The sequence below is a fragment of the Diachasma alloeum genome, unplaced genomic scaffold (assembly GCF_001412515.2).
Source record: "Diachasma alloeum isolate Michigan unplaced genomic scaffold, Dall2.0 Dall_scaffold_00659, whole genome shotgun sequence".
In the NCBI taxonomy this organism is placed as follows: Eukaryota; Metazoa; Arthropoda; class Insecta; order Hymenoptera; family Braconidae; genus Diachasma; species Diachasma alloeum.
The window spans coordinates 48,211-74,007 of record NW_021680791.1 but is presented as its reverse complement, the minus strand read 5'-3'; the positions used below and the strand labels follow the sequence as shown (position 1 = coordinate 74,007).

Sequence of the window (25,797 nt, the reverse complement as noted above, 5' to 3'; positions counted from 1 at the left end):
CTCTTTTTTCATCCCTTAATCTCAATTAGGAGGGGAGAAGTGAATTTTTAATTCACGAGCGAATGGTGAAAAGTCACTGTGCGCCGAGAAGAAAATTATTTTTCTCACTGGCCCATGACTTTGTCGTAGTTTTGTATTTTTCTGTTACAGAGATTAAAGGATGCAACGGGGATTGATTGATGGGGAATTTAATTCTCCGTCACACCCTCTGTGTTTCATTCCTTAATATTAATTAGCAGGCAAATGAATCACCTGAAAAACATTAAGAACATGTTGAGGACGAGGAGGATATAAATTCCCCTCCGAAACTATCCCTATGACAGCGGGACTGCTACCGCCGAGTTACCCGCACAGGCAGTTCGCCCAGCCGTCAGTTTCGACCGTGGCGGCATCCCTCCGTTGGGGTCGAACTACTTTTGGCTTGGGGTCAGTCCAACCCCGAGATCTGAGCCTCTACTTTAGTCAATCCTCTTTGAGCCGCCCGCTGTCACAGGGACAAGTTCGGTGGGGGACTTTTGTCCTCCTTCTACTCAATGTTTACTTCATGTTTTTCAGTTGATTTATTCGCCGACTGATTAATATTAAGGAGTGAAACAAAGACTGTTCGATGGAGAATTAAATTCCCCATCCTTCAACCCCCATTTTATTCCTTAATGTTAATTAGGAGCGGAGATACGATTGTTTAATTAGCGGGCGAGTTGTCGGGAATCACTGCGCCGAGAAAAANCGATGGAGAATTAAATTCCCCATCCTTCAACCCCCATTTTATTCCTTAATGTTAATTAGGAGCGGAGATACGATTGTTTAATTAGCGGGCGAGTTGTCGGGAATCACTGCGCCGAGAAAAAATTGGGTTTCTTATAGCGCCGTGACTTTCGTCGCAATATTAATTTTTTTATTGCAGAGATTAAGGGATGAAACGGGGGTTGATGGATGGGGAATTTAATTCTCCATTGAACAGTCTTTGTTCCATCCCTTAATATTAATTAGTCGGCGAATAAATCAACTGAAAAACATGAAGTAAACATTGAGTACAAGGAGGACAAAAGTCCCCCTCCGAACTGTCCCTGTGACAGCGGGCGGCTACTGCCGAGTTACTCACGAACCAAAACTCACATTTACCGACAATTCGACCGGAACGCCACCTTTGCCGTGGGGTACTAACCAACTTTTTTGGAGTCAGTCAAACCCCCCGATCCGGGCCTCTACTCAGGTCTATCCTCTTTGGTTATTTCCATCAATCGAAGAGTTTCAAATTTCACTTGGGTCTTCCCTTAAGCTCGTATCAAATTGATTTCCCTAAGGGATTTTTTACATTCGACAATCGTACTCGCATGGGGGGGAGGTCGTGCTAGCGTTCATATTCCATGAATAAATAGAAAACATGACTATTTTTTATACTTGAATATTTTCATTTGTATCATTTTCTGGGCTACCTCGCTACCTCCCAAGTAGCAAACCTTGCGAAAGATATCTGAAAGAATACCAAAAGGGCTGACTAATGTCCGTCCAAAAGGTATCTTGCAGTCATACGATAACTTTTAGTTAACTTCTAGGTAACTTCTAGACACAAGTTACCTTTTTGGACAGACATTAGACAGCCTTTTTGGTATACTTGCAGATACCCTCCAGAACTGTGCTGCTTGGGTATTTGGAATGTATTTGGCGGGCAAATTTTGGCTCCGGGCTATAACCCGCTAAGTAGGCTATATGCTGGCGGCATGATTTTTTTACCCCCTTGATACGCGTGGCCCTCGTTAAGGATCTACTACACCCTTTCGGCCAAAATTCACTTTTTTTTCATTTTTCTGGCAAATTATTGATCGGATTGACGCGAAATAATATACCGTTTTAGCTTTTTATTATCATTGACTGACTCACGAAGTTTCATGGTAGTGTAATCATTTTCCTGCATTTTTCTAAAGTTTTGTGAATTTCCGAAAAGTTTTAGAAAAAATGCAGGAAAATGATTGCACGATCATGAAGTTTCGTGAGTCATTAAGTAATGATAAAACGCAAAAACGGTATGTTTTTTCACGTCAATCCGATCAACAATTTCCCAGAAAAATTCAAAAAACGTGAATTTTGGCGAAAAGGGATGTGTAATATATCCTTAAATTGAACCCTCGTAACTATCTACACCTGAGACATTTGATCCTCATGGAATTGAAGCCTTCAGACGCTAGACCCTAGTTGAACTGAACCCTCATGACCCTCGTAAAATTAGACTCTTGAGATGCTTGACTTTCCTTAAATTGAATCCGTGTAACCCTTGTGAAATTGAACCCTGAAAAATATTGCTAGCAATGTTAATATAGTTTGTATGAAAGATTGAAGAATAAAGAGTTTAATCTGCTATAATTTTTTTTATTTGTGTTATATTGGATTTTTCACATATAAGTTTTTCAAATTTTCCTGTTTGAAGTGGGCGGGGAAAATTTAGGAGGGGGCTATACCAGCACCACGTATTGGCGGTTCGGCTCTCCAAGTATCTGGCAACCCTGACGGGCGGTCTAGGTTTTATATGTCTATGGTTAAAAGCTGTGGTGGCGCCTCGCGGATAGTAGCGGCTCTACTCAGTGATGCCTTCGAATGAGACACTTTTTATAATTGTAATCGAGCGAGCACGCCGAGAAGGATTCAATTGTTCTCGTCTAATAACATGAATAACTGCCAAAGATAAATAGTCGGTTGAATAGTTAATTATAGTAATTAAGGAGAAAGAACCTACTAGAAATGTATGAAGTACGTTTACCCTGTAATTGCAGTAAGAAGAATACAATGGTTGACCAAGCAGTGTTGGACAAGCTCGAGGCTGGTTACACTAAGCTCGCTGCATCTGATAGCAAGTCTCTCTTGAAGAAGCATCTTTCCAAGGAAATTTTTGATGCCCTAAAAACGAAGAAAACTTCGTTTGGATCCACTCTTCTTGATTGCATTCAATCTGGTGTTGAGAATCTCGATTCTGGATTTGGCATTTATGCTCCAGACGCTGAGGCTTACAATGTTTTCGCTGATATCTTTGATCCAATGATTGAGGAGTATCATGGTGGATTTAAAAAGACTGATAAGCATCCACCCAAGGACTTCGGTGATGTTGATACGCTTGGCAATCTTGATCCAACGGTAAGCTATTATCTGTTTAAAGAAAAAAGTTGTTTTATAATATAGATATTCATCTAGCGAATAGCGATTGAACATAATTGGATATTTGTTTTCATTCTTAATTGATTCAGTAGTTGAAATTTATGGATAAATATCAGTTAAGGAAATTCTTTTGTAATTTTCAACAGTAATAAAATTTAAAAATCAATTAGTCAATTCCAGTGTAGGAACATAATTGGTAAATATCTTATAATATAAAAGAGCCTTGTAACGCTTTTTGTAGATCTATTCTACGTGGCTCAATTTCCTGGGCAAAAAAATCGATAATAATTCTTCTATCTCCATCGGATTTTAAGCTAGTCATAAAAAAAGAATTCTCAAACGAAATTAATGCATTAATGTCAAATGGTTGCAATATGAAATAGATATGGAGTAATTTTAAAAATCAATTATTATATTGATGTTTCAGACCAAATATTTTTAATAATTCATCAGAATGTTCGTCCACTGAAAAGGTTGTTATTGGCACATCTAGTCGGGTCACGGACTTATGGAGGACAAAATGGAGCACTGCGTAGCCGAATTACTACCTTCTCATTGATCAAACAGTCAAGATGAATATTAATATTCGGTGATTGGTTGATTTGTTTTCTAATTAATTTCAATGATTTAATTACAGGGCGAGTATATCGTATCAACTCGCGTAAGGTGTGGTCGCTCCTTGGACGGCTATCCCTTCAATCCTTGCTTAACTGAGGCCCAGTACAAGGAGATGGAAGATAAGGTCTCTAGCACTCTGTCTGGTCTCGAGAATGAACTCAAGGGTACATTCTATCCACTCACGGGCATGAGCAAAGAAGTTCAGCAAAAGCTTATTGATGATCACTTCCTATTCAAGGAAGGTGATCGTTTCCTTCAAGCGGCCAACGCCTGTCGCTTCTGGCCGACTGGCCGTGGTATTTTTCACAATGATGCCAAAACATTTCTTGTTTGGTGCAATGAGGAGGATCATCTTCGCATTATTTCTATGCAGATGGGTGGTGATCTCGGACAGGTCAGTAATCAATTAAATTCATTTCAGTCATATTATTAAAAACAAGCAAGGGGCAGCGAGCATGTGGCACTGAACATCTCACTCATTAATTTTTTTTGACGTAAATACGTCTATGGTTTCGTTTCGGCGAAAAAATGCTTATGCAGCCGCGCCATCTATCGGCGATGCTTAAAAGCGTAAATTGAGTTTTCCTTATTAGTCAGCGGAATTGAGTTTCTTGGTTACAACGAGAACTGAGATTTTCCTGAAGACTAGAGTTAAATCTCGAAGACAAAATTGAGTTTTCCAATCAACGACTATCGATGGTTTAAAGCTAAAGATTCCTCTCGTAGAGTGCTCCCTTCCTCCTCTTTCGTCTTCTCTTTTCTTGCTTTCGAATTCTGGTTCTGCTACTCTGCTACTCCGCTCCCTGTTCTGCTGCTGCTCGAGGCTAAATGGCCCAGGCGTTTTTTTTAGTTCAAAAGTATATTTATTGTTCATTTTTGGTTTTTACATATTTCAATGTTGTAATTACATTTCGTTTTATTTAAGATTCCTACCTATTTGGTTTACGCTTATTAGAGTTTACAGGTATTTGTTGGAGTTTGAGTGTGACGTATTGTCATTAATACGTCGGTTATTTGTTGAATACAATGTGACGAATTATGAATAATACGTTACATTAAATTTATAATGTGGGACGATGAGAAAAGAAATATGATTTCTTTCTCATCGTGCAGGAGCAGAGCTCAGCACTCTCACGGTGCCATCTGAGTCCAGCTTCTCGGTAAAGAAGCTGTTTGACTGTTCTAGTTGTGTGTCAATGATGACACTTAATTGTCTTAGTGTTTCGGGACCGTGAGACTGCTTGCTCTGCAATTTTAAGTCTTGAGCATTTTTACAAAGACTCTGCAAGGGCAGAGTCCGATCAGGAGCGAAACAGAGCGGATCTCTGAGCTCAGGCCTTCAGCCAACCAAGAACCAAGTCAAGTCAAGGTCCCAAAGTCGAGTCAAGTACCGCGTTATACCGACCCATTAAACACTACCGTGTATAAAAGGAAGTTAATATATAATTATTTTACCCACATTAGTACGGTCGGTTTAATATCGTTAACCCTCCCTCTATCCTTCACTTATCCCTCCGATTGAGCGAACCACCCGTGAGCTCACCGAGACTAGCCGAGGTCGGAGGTGAACATGAGTTAAAAACGAACAAATTAACTCATTTCGTCACATTGGCGCCCGACGTGTTTTTGGGCACTCATTCGGGGAAGCGAGTGCAAAAACAAGGATTACAGTGACTCAAAGGATTAAAAGTGAAAATTATGTGATGATTCCAGAACTGAAGGATTATACGAAGAAATTACGTGGGTTCGGTACAGTGCGCAACGAAGTTTTAAATCTGAAAACTGATGAAGTAGACATTGCCGTGGATTGATGTGACACTCGTGAATTTTGTGTGTTGAAGTCGTGCAGTTACATTTTTTTTTCTGGTACGTTGAGGGTCGTCATTTTGAAGAGGGCTCCAGAAACACAGCGTGCTAGATCAGCAAGGTACAGCTAGATCTAGTCTGCAGCTGATGGGCAGCTGCTGAACCCGAGAAACGACAGAGATCTTCCATCGACGAGAGGATGTCACCATAGGGATCTGAAGAGTGCAGGTCCCATTATTATTCACGATTCATAAATATTGCCATGAAAATGAATGCTTCAGCCAGTTATAAGAGACGGACTTCACCGTACTTCTCCTCAACGGTCATGAGGGATGAACAGCAGCTCCAAGGAGGTTGGAGCAGGACATCGACCAAGTTGAGTACCTCGGAAAAGTATCGCATGGCTTCCACGCCATGCATTGCAAGAGCTCCAGGACACGCAGAAGCAGCTACAAAAAACAGCGAAATTTGGGACCCCGGGACAATAATTGGACAACTTGCCAGGGTCAACCCTCTACTCGGAATATGGAAGTGGGCTGGCACAACTGATTCGGATCAGATATATGGGCCACACTGGCAACGATTTGCAAAGAAGACTGTCGAGGAATCTGCGCCACAAACATCAAAATACGATGAAATTGCAGAGGACATGGTTGCGAAATACTCAGACATCTACGCTCATGGGCCTGCGCTATTCCGTACAGACAGAGAAAGTAAAAAGACATACACCTCGTCTGAAGAAATGAAAATTCAGAACAATTCCGAAGGGGAATTTATTGAGACATCTGAAACCGATAATTTACATGTGAGGCTTGCATTCAAATCGGGTTGTAACGACAGATCGAGACCTCTAAATAATACAGGTATCTTCGAGTGCGACGAAAAAAAAGTGACAAGCCCAATGACAAGTTCGTTGAAAGTGAATCTCGAAACGGAAAATATGGAATTTCCAAATGAACTCGGATATCCATTCCATCTGTACTCTACAGTATATGTAGCTCCTCGAACCATCGTGAGCAAAGGCTGGGAGACAAAACCTCGGTTACTCGACCCGGGAGGAATGCGAGTATCAGCTGATATCCTAGCGACTGAGGCGACAGCTGATCATCATGTCCCACCTGACTCAGACCATAAACTGAGTGAAGAAGCTCCATCACTACCGATCATCGGAACCAACGTTTTCGGGATAAGTGAAGGAGGGGTACCTTCAGCACAGAATGACCGTGGACAACTGACACAACTAGATTATGATGAGACAAGGTCCTGGCAATTTGATCCAGGGGATCCATCGTCACAGGGATCTCAAGGCATTGATAAAGTTTCCGAGTGGAGTGCGATAATCGGGGGAAATTCAGCAAGTCCGGATATGATGGTGAACAACACTGTAATTGAGAATAGAAACGTGATAATTGCCAGTGAAAAACCAGTGGCAAGCAAGTCTAAAGACAGAGACACTAATCCCGTGAAAATAAACTTTACATGTGGAACTGTGCAATTTCGAAATGGGCTTGAAGAGTCACTGAAATTTGATTCTGGGGAAAGGATGATGCCCCGAATCGTAATGAGTGAAGACTCCGGGGTGACAAGTTATCAGTCATTTGATCCGGGAGGGTCATTACCAACAGCTGATTTGAGTGCCACCGAAGCTATGACTGGACTGGATGACTCACCTGATTTTCAATACAAACTGGATAAGGGTATATCATTCCTGTGGAGTGACGCGGACGAACGACCCAGGGCAGCGTTGAATCGAGGTGGTCGGGAGATAAGGCCCAGCTACTTGATCTGGACGGGTTATTGTCATCAGCTGACAGATAAGCAGCCAATAACAGCTGAGAGATCTCTCTCAGGTCTCTTCTGCCAAGCTTGGCAAGAGGGAGCGCAACAACAAGGGATTTGGAGAAATTACGAGTCTCAAGACCCAGACATCCTTGCTGCCGATTAATCAGGAGATTAATTTCATATCTAGCGTGGGAGGGGTACTCTCGGAGAGAGATAAGTATGAAAAAAATTGTCGACCGGTTACATCCCTTCTGGTAAGAAAGAAAATTATAAATGATTGTCTTCAGAAAAGCTTCAGCTAGAGACTTGAAAAAAAAAAAATTTTTTGCAAATAGAAAAAAAACAAACAAATTTCAAAAAGAACAGAAAATTTAGAAAATAGTTAATGATACGGAAAATTCGAGACTTCGAGAAAAATTGGGAAAATAATTGAATTATGCATTGATATCACGGGATGAGGTTCGAAGGCACGGACCCCAAAAAATATCTAAAAGTTAGAAGAGAGACTTATCCAATAAAAATGGGATTCAACTCATAAAAACGTGATATCTATGAATTTTTTAATGTGGACCGAATTTATTCATCACTCGACGTAAATATCCGAACTTCAAGAAGAGTAATTTTTGGATTTATGGAGGAGAAATGCTATATCAAAGTAATGATCATGAGGCATTCCTCGTGAAGAAGAAAAAAAAATCATTGATGTCATCGTAGAATGATTTTGCAAAGAACATATCCATACTCGTTAGGTTCTTTCCCTCAAACAATCATAGAGATGAAATTCATTGAAAAACAAAATGTGGAGGCAATACAGATACGTCATTCCTTCCTTTTTCCCCCATATTCTCACACTGCAATTTTGAAACAGAAATTTCAAAAAAATACAGAGCTGTGTAGAGCTCAAATAAATTTTTGATGTCCTTCATCGTGATGAAAGGGGAAAATGTCAAAGCGACAATAGAAAAATAGTTTTGTATCCTGTGAAAATATGATCACCATAGGAAATACAAAATAATTTGTCACCTAATGTAAGACCCAAGGATTTGAAACTTCATGTATGAAAGTGAATTTTTGTAAGGGTTCGGTCGATTAGGTTTTTCTGTCGAGCTAACATTTATGTACCTTTGCTGATACGATTTTTGTTTGAAAGTATTTAAGGTCATGCAACTTAATTGCATTTTAAATTGACTATAAGCAAGCTTTATATAGTTTGAATTATTCTTGCCGCTAAGGCATGGGTTTAACGCTCATATAGCAGGGGTCTTGATAGCCCTTCAGGCATAAGGTGAGGCCCATAAGGCACAGACATATGTGATGTCTTTTGATTTGCTTACTATTGTGACCTAGATGTTGTCTAGGGTAACAATAGTTTAATTAGGGGAGTGTGACGTATTGTCATTAATACGTCGGTTATTTGTTGAATACAATGTGACGTATTATGAATAATACGTTACATTAAATTTATAATGTGGGACGATGAGAAAAGAAATATGATTTCTTTCTCATCGTGCAGGAGCAGAGCTCAGCACTCTCACGGTGCCATCTGAGTCCAGCTTCTCGGTAAAGAAGCTGTTTGACTGTTCTAGTTGTGTGTCAATGATGACACTTAATTGTCTTAGTGTTTCGGGACCGTGAGACTGCTTGCTCTGCAATTTTAAGTCTTGAGCATTTTTACAAAGACTCTGCAAGGGCAGAGTCCGATCAGGAGCGAAACAGAGCGGATCTCTGAGCTCAGGCCTTCAGCCAACCAAGAACCAAGTCAAGTCAAGGTCCCAAAGTCGAGTCAAGTACCGCGTTATACCGACCCATTAAACACTACCGTGTATAAAAGGAAGTTAATATATAATTATTTTACCCACATTAGTACGGTCGGTTTAATATCGTTAACCCTCCCTCTATCCTTCACTTATCCCTCCGATTGAGCGAACCACCCGTGAGCTCACCGAGACTAGCCGAGGTCGGAGGTGAACATGAGTAAAAAACAGATCAAACAAACTCATTTCGTCACATTGAGCATGTTTGTTTTTGGGATGATATTTTAGTTGCAAGATAAAATTTTTTTATTAAATGGCCCAGGCGGATTGGGTGCACTAAATTTATAGAAGGTTACTGCACAAAAACTCACCATTGGCTGAAGAGTCAATGGTGGGGAGAAACCTTCTGATTGGCCAATGAGTCGATGGTGGGGTTAAAATGATCCAAGGCCGAAGACAGTGCCATTTCTCAGATAAGGAGCGAATGAATAGAAAGCATTCTTAAACAACTAAGTCTTTTGAGAGCAATTTCTTATAGTATAAAGTGATCAGAAAATTCGAAATTTTTTTAATTAGGGAGTTTTTCGGCCAATTCACGAACTAATGGCGCCACGTGGCTATAAACTTTCCAACATGGCGGCTCCCAAGATTGAGAGAGCATAACCTGTTGTAAACATTGATCAATTGTGTGTGTCCAAAGGACCCCCAATTACATATAAAAGAGTCAATTGACAATGGCTTTCCCTTGTGCTTTCCCTCATTGCAAGGGCAAATCTAGATTCAAGGTCCCTTCAAAATGTTCACGAACTCGCCAGAAGTGGTTGGATTTCATTGGTATTCAAGATGTGAAGTCGAACAAAGGTTTATGCGAGAATAATTTCACATCCGATCAATTCGTTGTTGAAAGTGAACTTACAGGTAAATGATTTAATTCTGTTTCTCCACCTGATATAATAGAACAGCCTAAATGGATAAAAATAAAAGAGCGTGGGTTAAAATGTACACATATTTTTAAAAATATTCTTTATCAATTAAACTCAGTCTAGGCTTATCACAAAGAGTAACGATTGTAGTTTTCTTTTGAAAATAAAAAAATGCATTTCATCAACAATCCAAAGTCATTAATATTAAAAAAAAAATCAAATGTCCATTCTACCTCACCCTCCCCTGAATACAGACTGGTCTTTTAGGAGAAAAGTTAATCAGAAAGAGGTTGAAGACTGGCGCTGTTCCCACGATAAAATTGCTCGAGAAGAAGGGCCATTTGGAAGGTTCGTTAATTAGAAAGAAGAGAGAGAAAAATATTCGTGTTAGAGAGTCTACACTCTCATGAGATTTCGATTTGTTTTGATAGGTCAAGAAACAACTGTGCGCAACTTTTCGCGCGCTCACCCTCATAACTCCCTTGTTCCCAGACTTTCCCTTGAAAGTCCTGGGAAACGTGTCAGATCTACGTCCTTGGAGATGAAAGGAAATACTGATAAAATAAAAAGAATATGTCAAGACCATCAAGCAGAGGAACTTCGAGATATTGAGGGCGTAAAGAGGATTGAAGACGGTAAGCTGAAGGGACTTGGAAGGATAATGAAAGGGCATGTTGACACTGTAGGTGTGGGGGACGAGGACTTTTGTCAAGAGGAGGCGAGTACTAATGAAAATTCTGAGAATATCTATTATTCATATGAAGGGTTGGATGAGCTAAAAGAGCTCGAAGAGGCACAGAGTCAAGAGACACGGATTGACCTGAGATTGAGGGAAACCAGAGAGACACAGACAGAACCGAAATATTTGAAAAATTGCTCCGTACAAACTACAATGGCACCGGCATCTGCCCATAATCCATTTTTTGTATGAATTGGCTATTCACACACTCCCGCCAAAAATATCGGTTGATGGCCACATAGCGCCATCTGCGTTGAGCTTGATAAAAATGACCTAACTCTTGAGTATTTCCATGGAATTCGTCAATTAAGCAGGTTCTAATTATGAATCACGAATTTTCCAATCTTTATGAAATTATAGGAACATATAGAATTGAAAAACACAAAAACAAATGTTTTTGTGAAAAAACTGGGCCAAGAAAAAGTTTTGTTTGATTCCTACTGGGAAATCGAAGTTTTTGAGAAATACATAGAAATAAAAAAGGAAGCCAAGTTAGGAATTTTGAATAAATGGTGATAGTGCACATTTAGGTTTCTATAAGAAAAATAGTTCTCAATGGAATAAGTATTCTAAAAAAATTCTCTATGAAATAAAAAATCAGTAGAAGCAGGACCAACGTCCTTGGCGCGGATCAAAGGATGGAGAAATAGATTGATACAGACAGTGAATTGAAAAACTCCGCGCCATACAAAACTTTTTCTTGGCCCAGTTTTTTTACAAAAACATTTGTTTTTATATTTTTAGGGGGATTTCATTATTTTTTTCAAAATAAGCAAGGACTGTTTTTACATCCGGTGAAATTTGTTCTTTTCAATTCAATTTAACTGATTCATTTTTCATAAGATAGAACATTTTTTGAATCAACAATTGAAGGGAAATAAACAGTTCTACTCCAGATTTATTCTCTCCACCGAATTTCAAATTTTAATCATCTATTAACAATTTTCTGACTTGATTTGATTCCTCATTCAATTTTTGCTCTGATGATTCCTATATGGATTGTTTTTCGTGGAGAGATGAACTGATTTCCTTATAGGAATAGTCGAACAAAATGTTCACAAAGAATTCGTTTTGAAAACATCTGTTTTTGTTTTTTTTTGTTTTTAAAAATATTAGGGAAACATTGCGTGGAATAAACTCTTCTGACTTCTTATTTCAATATTTATAATTAAAGAAGAAATTTATCGATTAAGCTCAGTCTAAGCTTATTACAAAGGGGCTGACTGTACTTTAATTGAAAAAAAAATCTATTTCATCAGCACTTCAATAAGACATCAACATTTTGGAAAGGGTTCAAAGTGTCTATTTAATCCCATCGTCTCTTACTAATTTTTCCTAAATAATCACAAAATTGTTCGCATTTCACTGTCACTTAATTTAGTAAATTTTTTTCCACGGAATGAAAACATTTTCTGTTACACTTGGAAAAAATTAAATATTTTCTTTTCGAATTTAACTATTCACGGACATTTAATAATTGATCACACAATATTTTCGACACATCTCCCTTTTGTCACATTCCAACCATAAACCGGTAACCTCACAAACAGTGCATAAACTACCTTTATATCCGAGGTCCGCATATGAATATAGATATGGCGGGATGAAATTCGAATTTTCGACGAGAGAAAACAAAATAGAACACCGAGTCGATTTTCCATTTGATTCTAATAAGTGATTTAACGTGAAGAAGAACATTTTCTGTGGTTCTCCATAACAACATCACAACCCACATTCAAATGCACTGGTGGCAACACTTCAACGTTGGATACGAAGCTCAGTTGGACCGGCGCTGCCAACGTTACAACTTGATTCTCGCACGTTATAATGTGTGTTATGTCCTATCAATGTCACTAGGAGGACAGTGGCGCCTTTTTGAAATAACGAGCGCCAAACTTCGAAATGTGGATCCGTTAGCCGCTAAACCTCTGATGAGGACTCCATCGATGTTGACTCGTTCATTTTTTGAATAAATGGGTTGAAGGTGTATTCCAGAATAAATCAAAACACTAGTGCTTAGGAGAGCACATTAACACTATTTATTTCAAACTTCTAATTTAAACTTGAAATCTTTGGTAGACAAATACACTTGATAAAACTTTTATGGAAAACTTTAAGAAAAACTAATCGAAGAGAGAAGCTGTAACAGTTGTTGGAACAACAGCCACGATGGGACTGTCTCTAACTTAAACTAAAAATCTAAGGGTTGGGTCCATACACCCCCACTAGACCAAAAGTTGCGCGCGCAATCTTGGCCCGGAGTAAAGGGAAGAGGGGTAACTTAAAAGAGAAATCGGGAAGCGAAAGAGGGAGAAAGGGGAGCGTGTGACGTCAACAGTATTCCCTCTTGAGGGGTCTCAGGCCCTTCAGCTCCGCGATACAATGAACAAAGGAGAACTCAACACTCAACACATGTGGAACACGTGAATCAGAGAGACTTTCTAAATATCTCAGAACCGAGACTTAACAATTTTACGACCGTAACCGTCGAGTTTATTTTCTCTCTATATTTCAGAATTTCAAGAAAAGTATTGTTTTGAGGAATTTTGGAGAGCTGTAAATTTACGAAGTAAACTCAAGTACTTGACATTTATTATTTCCGGCAACGGTTTTTCTCACGCCTGCGAAGTTGTTTTTCGTCCCCTGTTCATTGTCCTTTCATTCTCGACTTTTCTCAGTATTTAAAGATTTTACGTTATTTAATTAATTTTTTATATTAATTTGAATATCGCGGACAAAGATGGCTGATCATTGCTACCAACCATCAAAATCAGCGTCAAGACATCACATGTGAATCGCGAGAATTTGAATATCAACTCGTTGCTATGCGCCTATCTTTTTTACTGTTAATCCAAAAAATACCATAGTTACACCGTTGAAAAGCTCATAGGTGATTTATGTAATGTAACTAACGACACTTTCCCGATTTGTCGTCCCGTTTTCTTTATACTGAATGTAAATCATTTAGAGGTAGTGAAGGGGGAAGTTCTGTGTGTATAGATACGCGGTGCTCTCGGCCTGATGTTTTGCTCAGTCGGTCAAACCTGATGTTTTGCTCAGTCGGTCAAAACTTTTGTTGGCTGATACGCTACCGCGTATCTCGATATAATATTAAATTATTGTGACGAATTACGTTAAAAAGGATACTGCCAATGAGGATTTCGGTCCATAGACGTATCCACGTTAAATCTGACGGCTGTATTAAGGATACAGCCGATTAGGATTTTTTTATACTTTCTTTGCCATCAATAAATTGATGGTGGGCTTCCGAATGGTTTTTAGCCTAATAAAATTTGATTTTGCCAAGAATTTAAAGGAAACCTATACCGACATGAAATCCGTGCGTAAAACAAGCACTTTATGGGCATTAAACGGTTTCGAAAAGTGAACTTTTCAGGCAGGTATCACAAAATTTTTTTTTTTTAATTGAAATCGTTTGGGTAGTTTTCGAGATATTTTCAAAAAAAGGTTCATGAGCAACAATTTCATCAAAACAACTGAGTCGATTGTGCTGCAATCAAGCTTTAGTCCTGACCGTTAGTCCTGATTAATACCTATAATCTGACAAACTCGAGATCTTTTCTGAATTTTTCTACGCCTTCAAATCTTTGATTCGTTAAACATTGAACATCAGCTGGACAACCGCACAGACACACATAATCTTAGGAAGTGGTATTTTTTCTAGCCCAATGCTAATTTATTAAATTAAATTTTCACAACTGTCTTTCTTTTATGAGAATTTTTTTACAGGAACATTATGCCAATCGTTGCTTCATTTCCTCACGGTAATTATTGAAGGTACAATTCTGTTCATAAATGGAAAATTTATCTCAAAACAAATTGACATTTCGATTTTTGCGTCAGCTAGAAACCACACAACGACTTTTATTCAAAAATAGGAAAATCCAAATATCTCGAAAACTTTCTATGAATAGGTATATACATTTTGATTAAGATAGAAGACAAAAAGACGAACATTTCGAAAAAAAATTATTGCACTAAGTTAACTCAGTATTCAGATATTAAAGAATTTAAGCTTACATACACAATTGAATATCTCTGTAACTAATTATCCGATTCAGCCCAGATTCAACACGAACCGTTGTAATTACCAAAAGTACCTCTCTGCCAAATTTCCGGTTCATATTTAGATTTTTACGCCTGCTAGAGACCGTACAACGAATTTGAGTAAAAAATAGGATACTCGAAATATCTCGAAAACTTGTATAAACCGGTGTACATATTTTGATTGATCAAGATAGAGGATATCAAGACGAACATTGTGAAAAAAAAATATTGCAATAAGTTGACTCGTTATTGAGATATTGGAAAAATTAGGTGTACATACAAAGTTGAATATCTCTGAAACAAATTATCCGATTCAGCCCAGATTCAATACGAACCGTTGTTATTACTAGAGGCATATTCGCGCCAAATTTCAAGTTGATATTCCATTTTTTGCGTCTGCTAGAGACTGAACGACGATTTTGAGGTAAAAATCGATATATCTCGAAAACTTTGTATGAACGGGTATATATATTTTGTTTCATTAACATAGAGGACATCAAGACGAACATTTAAAAAAAATATTGAAATTGTTTGGTTATTTTCCGAGATATTTGGGAAAAAGCGTAAAAAAACAAATCGATATTTCTCAAAAACTAATGGATGGTTTCAGCTGAACGTTGGCGTAGAGTTAGTCCCAAGTTATACAAATAAACTGACAAAATTTCAAATTATTTGGGATGCTTTTGTCCGTTTATTCGTCAATTTTAAGAAAAAGTTACCACCGACCGGACATGATCACACACAGACAAGGTCCTCAAACTTTGTATTTTTCCATTTCAGACCATTCTGCATCGTTTCCAAGCAAAATTAGCGAGCCGAAAAATCGTTCAAATGCAATGCTTCTATTCGGAAGCAAAAATACTGCAGTGAAATCTTTACCAAAAAAAGCATAGACAATATCTCGAATCGAAAGTGAAAACTCGCACATGGCGAAAATATCTCGAATTGAACGGAGAAATTACGGCTGTTTTTCATGAGCTCGATCATCTCAAACCGCTGTCGCGTCGGGTCGGGATGTTTCATGTGAGAAAGTGCGCGTGAATTATCAAACGGATTTCTAATCTCAATTAAGAAACAAACGCGGTGATGCATTGAATACATCAGTGTATATTTTCTACACACGAATTTGTTTATGAGTTGAATGTGACATTATTTGTTGGTGATAAGTATTAAGAAGTGGCAGGGTAGTTGACATTATTAATAATTAGATCAACTTCAATGTCAAGGGTGGAATAAAAAAATTAATCTCATGTTTTTTCAAATCATGTAGGCCAAATGTGAAACTTGCCCAAACTGTTCGATTTCGATTGTTTCATCTGATTTCTGTTTATTGAGGTTTTGTTTAATAAAACCACTTGCTTATACCTCAAAATCAAAGAATATTCAATTTTTTTCATGCAATAAAAAAAGTCGAAATATTCTTTATTCGAAGATTTTCAATCACCCAATTTCTTCATTGCATTGGCTTGGGAAAGTTAAAAAAGAAGGCATGAATAACAGCGTCTCTTAAACGACATTGCGCAAATAACCGCTTTTTTAACATTTCCTTCTTATCGAGATACGCGGCAGCGTATCGGCCAAGAAAAGTTTTGACGCCGACTGTACAAAACATCTGGCCGAGCCACTGAAATATACTATATATTGGGAAGGGCACTGAGCCGCCCGAAGATAGCCGAGAGAGAGGGTCGATTTTGGGGGCCACCTGTCTCTGTCGTACCGTCTGCTCCAAAAGTATTTCTTTACCATGGACAACGTATAAAATTTAGCATTGGTATTCAGTTCTTTTTGGTTGCATATGTCATTTTTGTTAAAATTCAAACACATAACATGTGGCAATTGAAAATTTTATTCTTTCCCAAAGTAAACTGATACATGGGGCATTTACAATTCTATTACGAGTAAATTGACATGTAACAAATACATAAGAATATACATATAATTCAATAGATACCGACGGCGGTGGCTGTGTGGTTAGAGTGTGGGATTGGCATGCGGGAGACCCGGGTTCGATTCCCGGCTGGGGGGCCAAAATTTGTGACACTCTCAAATCTCACGGTTTTATTGTCGAGCGGGAGTCTCGTAAGAGACGACTGTACCTGGGCAGGTTTTTCCCTCAAATGAGGTTTTCCCTTGTCCTTCGGCGAATGCGGTACAGGGGGTTGGGGGGTGGGAGGGGAACAAATCGTAAAGACCCGGAAGAGTATACGAAAAAAAAAATTTTTTTAATTCAGTAGATTCTTTATTCAATTAATCTGACGGGAAATCGAAATCCTCTGAGTCAGTACCGTCCTCAGTATGCGGAATTCCAAATTTCAGTATGTCCAATATAATTCCTGAAACAGAAAGTTGATATTTGAATGATATAAACTTTTATTTCAAGAGGAATTAATTGCTCAAATTCAAAAACATGCCTCGAGTTTCTGATCTCTATTTGATCTTTCCAATACTGTGATGAAAATGTAGAACGTCCCAATATTTATTTAGCCTTCTAGCATCAAAACAATCTTTAAGGGGTAACGGAACCCGTCGCACGCAGAGGTTAGGGGTCCCCCCTATCGGTATTGCAGGTTTCCCTGGTTTTTTGGATTTTGTACGTGAAAAGTACAAAATCCCATAAAAAATAAATAAATGGATATAAATAAATAATAATGGTATGGAAACATTCTACCATGCTCATAGACACTGCTGATAGCCACATACACCCGGAATTGTCATAAAAACCTGTAACAGTTGGATTCGTTAAAAATCCAACGGCTATAGCAGGGACATGCAAGGAAAGGGATTTCCACTGACCTTATTCCTTAATTTCTGCACTAATTACAGTGCCAAAAATAATGAAATTTTCAAATAAATAGTGCTGAGAGCCGAAAATCATGCAAATTATCATACAAATTTATGATAGTTCGATTGTTGGAAATCCAACAGCTGTCTTTGCAACATCAGCAAAGTCCAACGGCTTTGGCACTGTTGGGCAGACATATTTGCTCAATTTTCCATTTTTTCACTCATCAGAGTGAGAAAAATAAATAAAAGGAACAAATAAACAGTGACAGAAGCCGTGCAGAAAATTGGAAAAAATGTCACAAAGTGACAGCTGGTACATCCGAGATGTCCAACAGCTGTGCCATCGTTGAGCAAGCATGTTTGTGCAATTTATCATTTCTTCACTCATGAGAGCGAAAAAATATGATAAATTAAACAAATAAACGGTGGTAGGAGCCAAAAAATATATAAAGAATGTCACAAAGTGACAGTTGGCACACCAAAGATGTCCAACAGCTCTGCCACCGTTGAGCAAGCATATTTGTTCAATTTATCATTTTTTCACGTATGAGAGCGGAAAAATATAATAAATTAAACAAATAAACGGTGGCAAGAGCCAAAGGAAAATATAAAGAATGTCACAAAGTTACAGTTAGCACGCCAAAGATGTCCATCAGCTCTGCCATCGTTGAGCAAGCATATTTGTTTAATTTATCATTTTCCCGTCATGAGAGCGAAAAAATATGATAAATTAAACAAATAAACGGTGGCAGGACCCAAAAAGAAAATATAAAGGATGTCACAAAGTGACCGTTCGCATACCAAAGATGTCCAACAGCTCTGCCACCGTTGAGCAAGCATATTTGTTCAATTTATCATTTTTTCACTCATGAGAGTGAAAAAATAAGATAACTTAAACAAATAAACGGTGGCAGGAGCCAAAGGAAAATATAAAGAATGTCACAAAGTGACAGTTAGCACGCCAAAGATGTCCAGCAGCTCTGCCATCGTTGAGCAAGCATATTTGTTTAATTTATCATTTTCCCGTCATGAGAGCGAAAAAATATGATAAATTGAACAAATAAACGGTGGCAGGACCCAAAAAGAAAATATAAAGGATGTCACAAAGTGACCGTTCGCATACCAAAGATGTCCAACAGCTCTGCCACCGTTGAGCAAGCATATTTGTTCAATTTATCATTTTTTCACTCATGAGCGTGAAAAAATAAGATAACTTAAACAAATAAACGGGGGTAGGAGCCAAAAAGAAAATATAAATAATGTCACAAAGTGACAGTTGGCACACCAAAGATGTCCAACAGTGCTGCCACCATTGAGCAAGCATGGAAAGAGTGGAAAATTACGAGAAGAAAGATAATTAAAAAATACAAAAACACTTTTACCGACTTTTGATTTTGTTTTATTAAACAAATGGATTGTGGGGGGGGGCATGGGGAACGGCGATGGCAGCAGTGGCCATACTGTTGGTGGTACCATCAAGGGCTGGAACGAGAGGGCTGGATGGCTTGGTGTCACGAACATTGGTGGCCAGTTATATGTGGATGAGTAGATCTCACTCTGCTTCTCCTTGTTCCTGAGAGTCTGCAAAAAAAGGTCCATATTAGGCTATGATTATTGAGAAATATCAATAATATTACCTTTTCCAGGTGGGCAATCGTTTTCTTCATTGCCCAAGTTTCCCGCTGCTTGTTTCGGAAGTATTCCTTTCTTTCTTGGGTGCTCTTCCGTCGTTCCCTTGTTACTGGGGGAGTTGATGTGGGCGCAATCTCTGATTGCCGAGTGATGATGCCTTCCGTAATGTCCTGGGCCTGGGTGCTGAAAACAGAAGACAATCAAAATAGTGTGGAGGCAGATATTTATTGTGCATGTACTTACCAATAAAATTTATGCTTCTGGGTGTCAAACACACTCCGCGTCCTTTCTCTTCTTCGGTCTTGTTGTCGTGTCTTGTCGTGTCTTTTGTGGATATCTCTGGTTGCGAGTGATGTCCATTGGTAATCTCCTGGGCCTGGGTGCTAAAAGAGGAAGAAAATGAAAACAGTGAGGAAGAAATTTATCCCGATTATACTTATGACAGACATTAATTAGATTAAATATTTATGTTGAAATATTTATACGTACCAACCAAATTAATTTTTTTAGGCGTTGAACATACTACGCGTCCTTTCTCCGCTTGGATCTTCACCACTTTCATCGTGATTTTTATATCTGCAAAAAAAATCACAACGTAGTTTATACGCTATACCACCTTTCTATAAACATGAAAAGGGCGGCAGGATTTGATGATCGGAATTTATGTTTTCGGAGGTGGAGAATCCGAATTTCTTGGGGTTTTTGCGATCCCATTGAGCAACTGTTAGTTATAAACAATTTTGCTTCAATTTTTTATTTAAAAAAATGATTTTTAATGCAAACCATGAAACATACAGAAAAATGTTCCCAATGAAAGTTGTTCGTGTTTTTCATGTTGCTATGGGGTCTTCCCTGAGAGTGTAAAATGGGGGAAAAGTCCTCTCGGGACTTGTACTGATGGGTTTTTCCCAAATGTGGGTTTTTCCCACAAGTACACCTGGCGACCAGGCGGGTCAAGAGGAAAGTCCTAGCGTTTGCTTCAGGGGGTGANTGGGGTCTTCCCTGAGAGTGTAAAATGGGGGAAAAGTCCTCTCGGGACTTGTACTGATGGGTTTTTCCCAAATGTGGGTTTTTCCCACAAGTACACCTGGCGACCAGGCGGGTCAAGAGGAAAGTCCTAGCGTTTGCTTCAGGGGGTGAAAATTATATTGCCCTCCTAGGTCTATATTAGCCCTGGGCCTCACTAGCAACCATCTTTAGTCTCTCGTAGATATTCATAGTGTCAACTACGTCCTGACTGTGTAGAGTCTTAGAGATTGTTCAATTGAAGTGTTCACATAGATAAAAAGTCTTTCTTATTTTTAAACCCCATAATCCAATATGAACAAATGATTTTTTATGAAAACGACGAGAGATATCGGAAAACGTTTCAAATAAAAATTGTTCGTCTTTTCAATACGAACAAAGCAGCTTTTGATTTATCGAAATCGGCCCAGTATTTCGCACGCTCTCCGCTAATTAGGGGGTGTTTTTAAACAACAAATGATTTTTTATGAAAACGACAAGGAATATCGGAAAACGTTTCGAATAAGAGTTGTTCGTCTTTTCAATACAAACAATCATGAGAATTTTTTCAAGTGAAAAATGAAGTGAAAATGGATTGAGTGATTAAGAAATACTGCATGCGAAGTTAGTCAGATAGAGTTCTGGTTGAGCATGCAAAGCTGCACGTTTTCCTCGCCCGGCTTTACTCGTATAATCAGCTCCTGTCAAATGATGCATTGCCAGTAGACATTGAAGGACATCAAAATCGTAATGAGAAGCATCTGTGTGAAGAGGGACGATTTTCTTCGTTGCTCCGGAACCAACGGTTCTCCAAAGTTCCTGTGATGGAAAAAAAAATTACTTATGGAAAAATATAATAAAATTCGTCATATACCTTTATTCCACTTTGTTTAAAGGAGGGATGATGATAAAGTGCGAGGACAAATACGTCAGTGTCACAAGAGGAAATTAAAATTTTCTTTCGATCGTTCATTTCTGCGTGAGTCACATGTGCCGTGATTCGTACGTCAGCCTATTCAATGTCATCAGTTTTCAAAACCTCAAGGCTTACTGTAGATAGTCTGTGGTACGATTGACAAGCATCTTTGTCCGTAGCACTCATTAAGAACGCCCACTAATTAGCGGATAGTGCGCGAATCACCGGACCGATTTCGACAAATCAAATACTGTTTTGTTTGTATTGAAAAGAGAAACAACTTTTATTCGAAACATTTTCCGATATCTCTTATCGTTTTCATAAAAAAACATTTGTTTATTAAAAACACCCACTAATTAGCGGATAGCGCGCGAGCCACTGGACCGATTTCGATAAATCAAAATCTGTTTGGTTTGTATTGAAAAGGCGAACAACTTTTATTCGAAACGTTTTCCGATATCTCTTGTCGTTTTCATAAAAAATCATTTGATCATTAAAAACACCCGCTAATTAGCGAATAACGCGCGAGCCACTGCGCCGATTTCGATAAATCAAAAGCTATTTTGTTTGTATTGAAGAGATAAACAACTGTTATTCGAAAGGTTTTCTGATATCTCTTGTCGTTTTCATAAGAAATCATTTGTTCATTAAAAACACCCACTAATTAGCGGATAGCACACGAACCACTGGGCCCATTTCGATAAATCAAAAGCCATTTTATTCGTATTGAAAAGACGAACAACTTTTTTTCGAAACGTTTTCCAATATCTCTTATCGTTTTCATAAATAATCATTTGCTCATTAAAAACGCCCACTTATTAACCAATATCGTGCGAACCCCTAGGCCGATTCCAATAAATCAAAAAGCGTTTTGTTCGTATGAAAAAGACGAACAACTTTAATTTGAAACATTTTTCGTTATGTTTCATGGTTTCCACGAAAAACGTTTTTTTCATCAAAAATTGAGGTAAAATTGTTTATAACTAACAATTGCCCAATGGGATTGCAAAAACCCCAAGAAATTTGGATTCTACACCCCCGAAAACACAAATTCCGATTATCAAATCCTGCCACCCTTTTCATGTCCACAGAAAGGTGGTATAGCGTATAGACTAACGATGCAATAATTGCCTTCTACTTCTATAAAAACAGTATGAAATGAGTTGAGGTTTGAGAAGTATAAATAAGTTTTGAAAATATTAAATTTATTAAAATATTCAATTTTCGAGTTTGTTGACGGGTATGGGCGCCGCCATCTTGGTTGGATACCTGGCGAGCAGCTCATATATTGAAACATTTTTCCAAGATATTTCTCCTTTTCAGATCACCTCAAACGCGTTTCATCATGTTTTATCAAAAATAACAATTTTTTTTAGATTTTTGAAATTGATTTAGCCAAGATGCTCCCGTATTTTAGTTGTTTTTTTACCCCCTTGATGTCTCCAAACTGGGGAGGCTAAATGCGAAGAACGTGACGGACTTACCTTGAACAGCCCTTAACTTTTTATTCCTTGGTGAACGATCCATAATTGTTCGATGTAATTGCACTTCAAATTGCACTAAAAACACACTATAAACACACTAAAAACACAATATAAACACACTACCAATACTCGGCCCTGCGCGTATCGTAATGGCGGATCAGGGATAACTCTCTATTCTCCTTTGTGGCGGAGCTTTGTACCCTCACACCCTCCCCCACTCCTCCGCTTCAGTCCCATTGAGGGTAACAACATATTCTACAGATTTTGGTTCTTGCTAAATATCTCGGAATCTAAGAGAGATGGCAACATTTTCGAAAGTCATTTTTTGTAGTTTTTCAGTGAAAAAGGTCTGTTTGAAATGCAACTAAAATTCCAGAACATTGTGGTCGACTAGCTCGGCCTACTCCGAAAATCTCCGGGACCCTTCGGGTCATCAGTCATAAGTGACCGAAACATGCGCGAATCAGTTTAGGCTTAGCCTCTCACCGTACAGGTCTATTTCGAGAAAATCACCTGTAGAATTCTTACATCGCACCCCACCGAGTACAGTAGCTTCTTGAACCTCACCTAGCTCACTAGTAACCAAGTACATCACCAGTCTTCGTAAGATCAACGTTTCGCTCAGTACATCACCACAATAATTAGTTAAACTTCAACTAAATTCAGTGATTCAACCTTATTAAAATTGCAGACTATCAACAGTCACAATTTACCAAAGAANCTTCTTGAACCTCACCTAGCTCACTAGTAACCAAGTACATCACCAGTCTTCGTAAGATCAACGTTTCGCTCAGTACATCACCACAATAATTAGTTAAACTTCAACTAAATTCAGTGATTCAATAGTATTAATTTCAGACAATTATCGGTTAATCAAAAGACTATCACAGTGACAATTTACCAAAGAGTGTATAAATCATAACGACGTGGTTCGATCCCACGAATAAATAGTGATATTTTTATAATTAGTGCCGTCATTAATTTTCCAGCATCTCCCTCCACACTTTTCTCCCACATCCACCCTAAACCTAGTTCCTCACCAAACAAGGTCTTCACGAAAATTCGGCAGTCTCCTTTTAATTCCGAAGTTTTCCCCAAAAACTGATTTCCAAATCAACATGAAATTTTAAAACCTTCAAAATTGCAACAATTCTCAAAAAATATGATTTTTTAATGATTTCATTAGAAAGCCACGGGTTGCCAATTGTTCTGTAAATATCTCGGACACCCGTGCATCTAGAAAAAATTCTTAGAAGGCCTTTCTTTGTACTCCACAAAATTCTCTAGACAAAAATCTCTTGACATTTAAAAAAATTTTCGAACATTATTAATTCATTTATTAGTTCCAATGAAATAGTAATCCCGACAGATCCACACAATCCTCTCAACTCGTGATCTTTATTATTCGAGTGACTACAGATTGAACCATCAATGTTTACAATGTTTTTTCCACCCGAATTTGGAACTAAATTCAAGCATCTATTTGTAGCGTACTTCCAACATCAGCTGTTTTCATAAATGAAATCTCCGACGATAAGGCAATATTCGGGCCATTGTCATGTATAGCGAATGTTTAGCGAACGTAGCGAATGTATAGCGAACGTTTCTGGAACAAAGAAGGGAAACAGGAAAATATTTCCCCATTTTCTCTCATCCAAACTGTTGAGTGCAATAAAACTCAAGGGCCAGATGTTTACAACCCGGGTTTGTCGAGCGAACCCAAAGTAAGAGAGGGACGGAGCGAGGGCCCTAACTCAGCGGTCAAGTTTCGTTCTCCCTCTCCCTCTTTGCCGACATCACCCCTCTGTCCAACTGAAATGGATATGAAAATGAATATAAAATAATTTTTTGATATTTAACCTTCTCAACTCGATAAAAAGACAAAATTCCTTATTTGTTGAGAATTTTTCATCTCCAAATATTTGTGAATGAAGTTGTTTTATCTTATCCGCAGGTATAATTTTGTTATAACCTTGTTCTTATTTTTATCCTTGTCCTCATTTTTATTTTTGTCCCTATCATTACATCTAATCTCCAGACGCATTTTTATCAACAATATTGAACGCGCAGGATAATTTGTAGAAAATAAAATATGCATTATTTAATTTTCAGTCAATATTTTCCATTGTCTTATGCCATTTTTTCCAATTTTGATCGATAATATTTTAACCCTTCAGAACTCGCGTTCAGCTGCCGACATTCGTTACTCGTGTTGTTAGCGTTGCGCCGCCCGTGCTTTTAGTAACGCAGCGTTGTCACGTTCATAGGTGTGAGTCGAGCGTGCGGTTAGCGGATGAAGGCAATAGAGCGATTATAAATCTCGCACACTCCGTTGCTCGCACTGGGCGGCGTATAAAACTGGGCAGGGTATAAGAACCCCGCTAGTCCATTTTAAATGATTCAAACTAGGCATTCCAATTTTTTCAAAGCTCGATTCTTCAAGCTACAAATGTAACCAAAGTGTACACAAGTGTATACAAATGTAAATCTAAAAAAGGCAGCGCGACGGTCACAGCGCGAGTTCTGAAGAGTGAAACTAAGTTCAATAGAATGATAATATAAGTTCTACAGAATTTCCTAGGAATTCACTGGGTTATTTCTCGAATTTCATTCTTCAGGCCCCGCCGAGGGCGAGGCTTGTAATTTATATATTTAGTATTTCGAGTATTCGAAAGTAAGAAACATAGATACATAAAGTATACAAATAAATAAATGTATACATAAAATATACAAATAAATGGTCAAACATCAAAAATTATCATGAAGTATGGCATTGTTACGTCAAGAATGGGTTACTTGACACAACTTTATTAAATTAAAATTCAATATATTGAACCAAAGAAACCAGATTAAATTCAAAGATCATCTCGAATTTAAGGAATCGAATTCAAACACAAAACCCATTTACAAAGGTTGGAAAGGTTCACTTGGAGTAAAATGAAAAGAATTTTGAATAACTTTAAAGTGACTCAATAGAGTGTATATTTTAACAAACCAAGTAGAAAAGTATAACTACAACATTCGACTTACATTCACTGCTCTGCTTTCAGTCGTAAAGTATTTTGTATGTGGTTAAAAGTAATGCCGCACTGAATTTAAGACGTTGGATTAAATTCTTTATTTAAATGAATAAAATAAT

At 38.1% G+C, this 25,797-nt stretch overlaps 1 protein-coding gene across 3 annotated transcripts in view; it reads left to right on the top strand.

Annotated features, from left to right (window-relative positions):
- Window positions 1–25,797, top strand: part of LOC107044012 (arginine kinase) — a 167,973-nt gene that overhangs the window by 113,292 nt on the left and 28,884 nt on the right. For 2 of the 3 annotated variants that reach the window (XM_015265738.1, XM_015265737.2), the window contains exons 2-3: window positions 2,769–3,126; window positions 3,785–4,159. In XM_015265738.1, the coding sequence (XP_015121224.1) occupies window positions 2,782–3,126; window positions 3,785–4,159 (720 nt within the window). In that variant the 5' untranslated portion in view covers window positions 2,769–2,781. Of the gene's footprint in view, window positions 1–2,577; window positions 2,687–2,768; window positions 3,127–3,784; window positions 4,160–25,797 lie in introns of those variants that run through there. The other variant, XM_015265739.2, reaches the window with a different exon arrangement.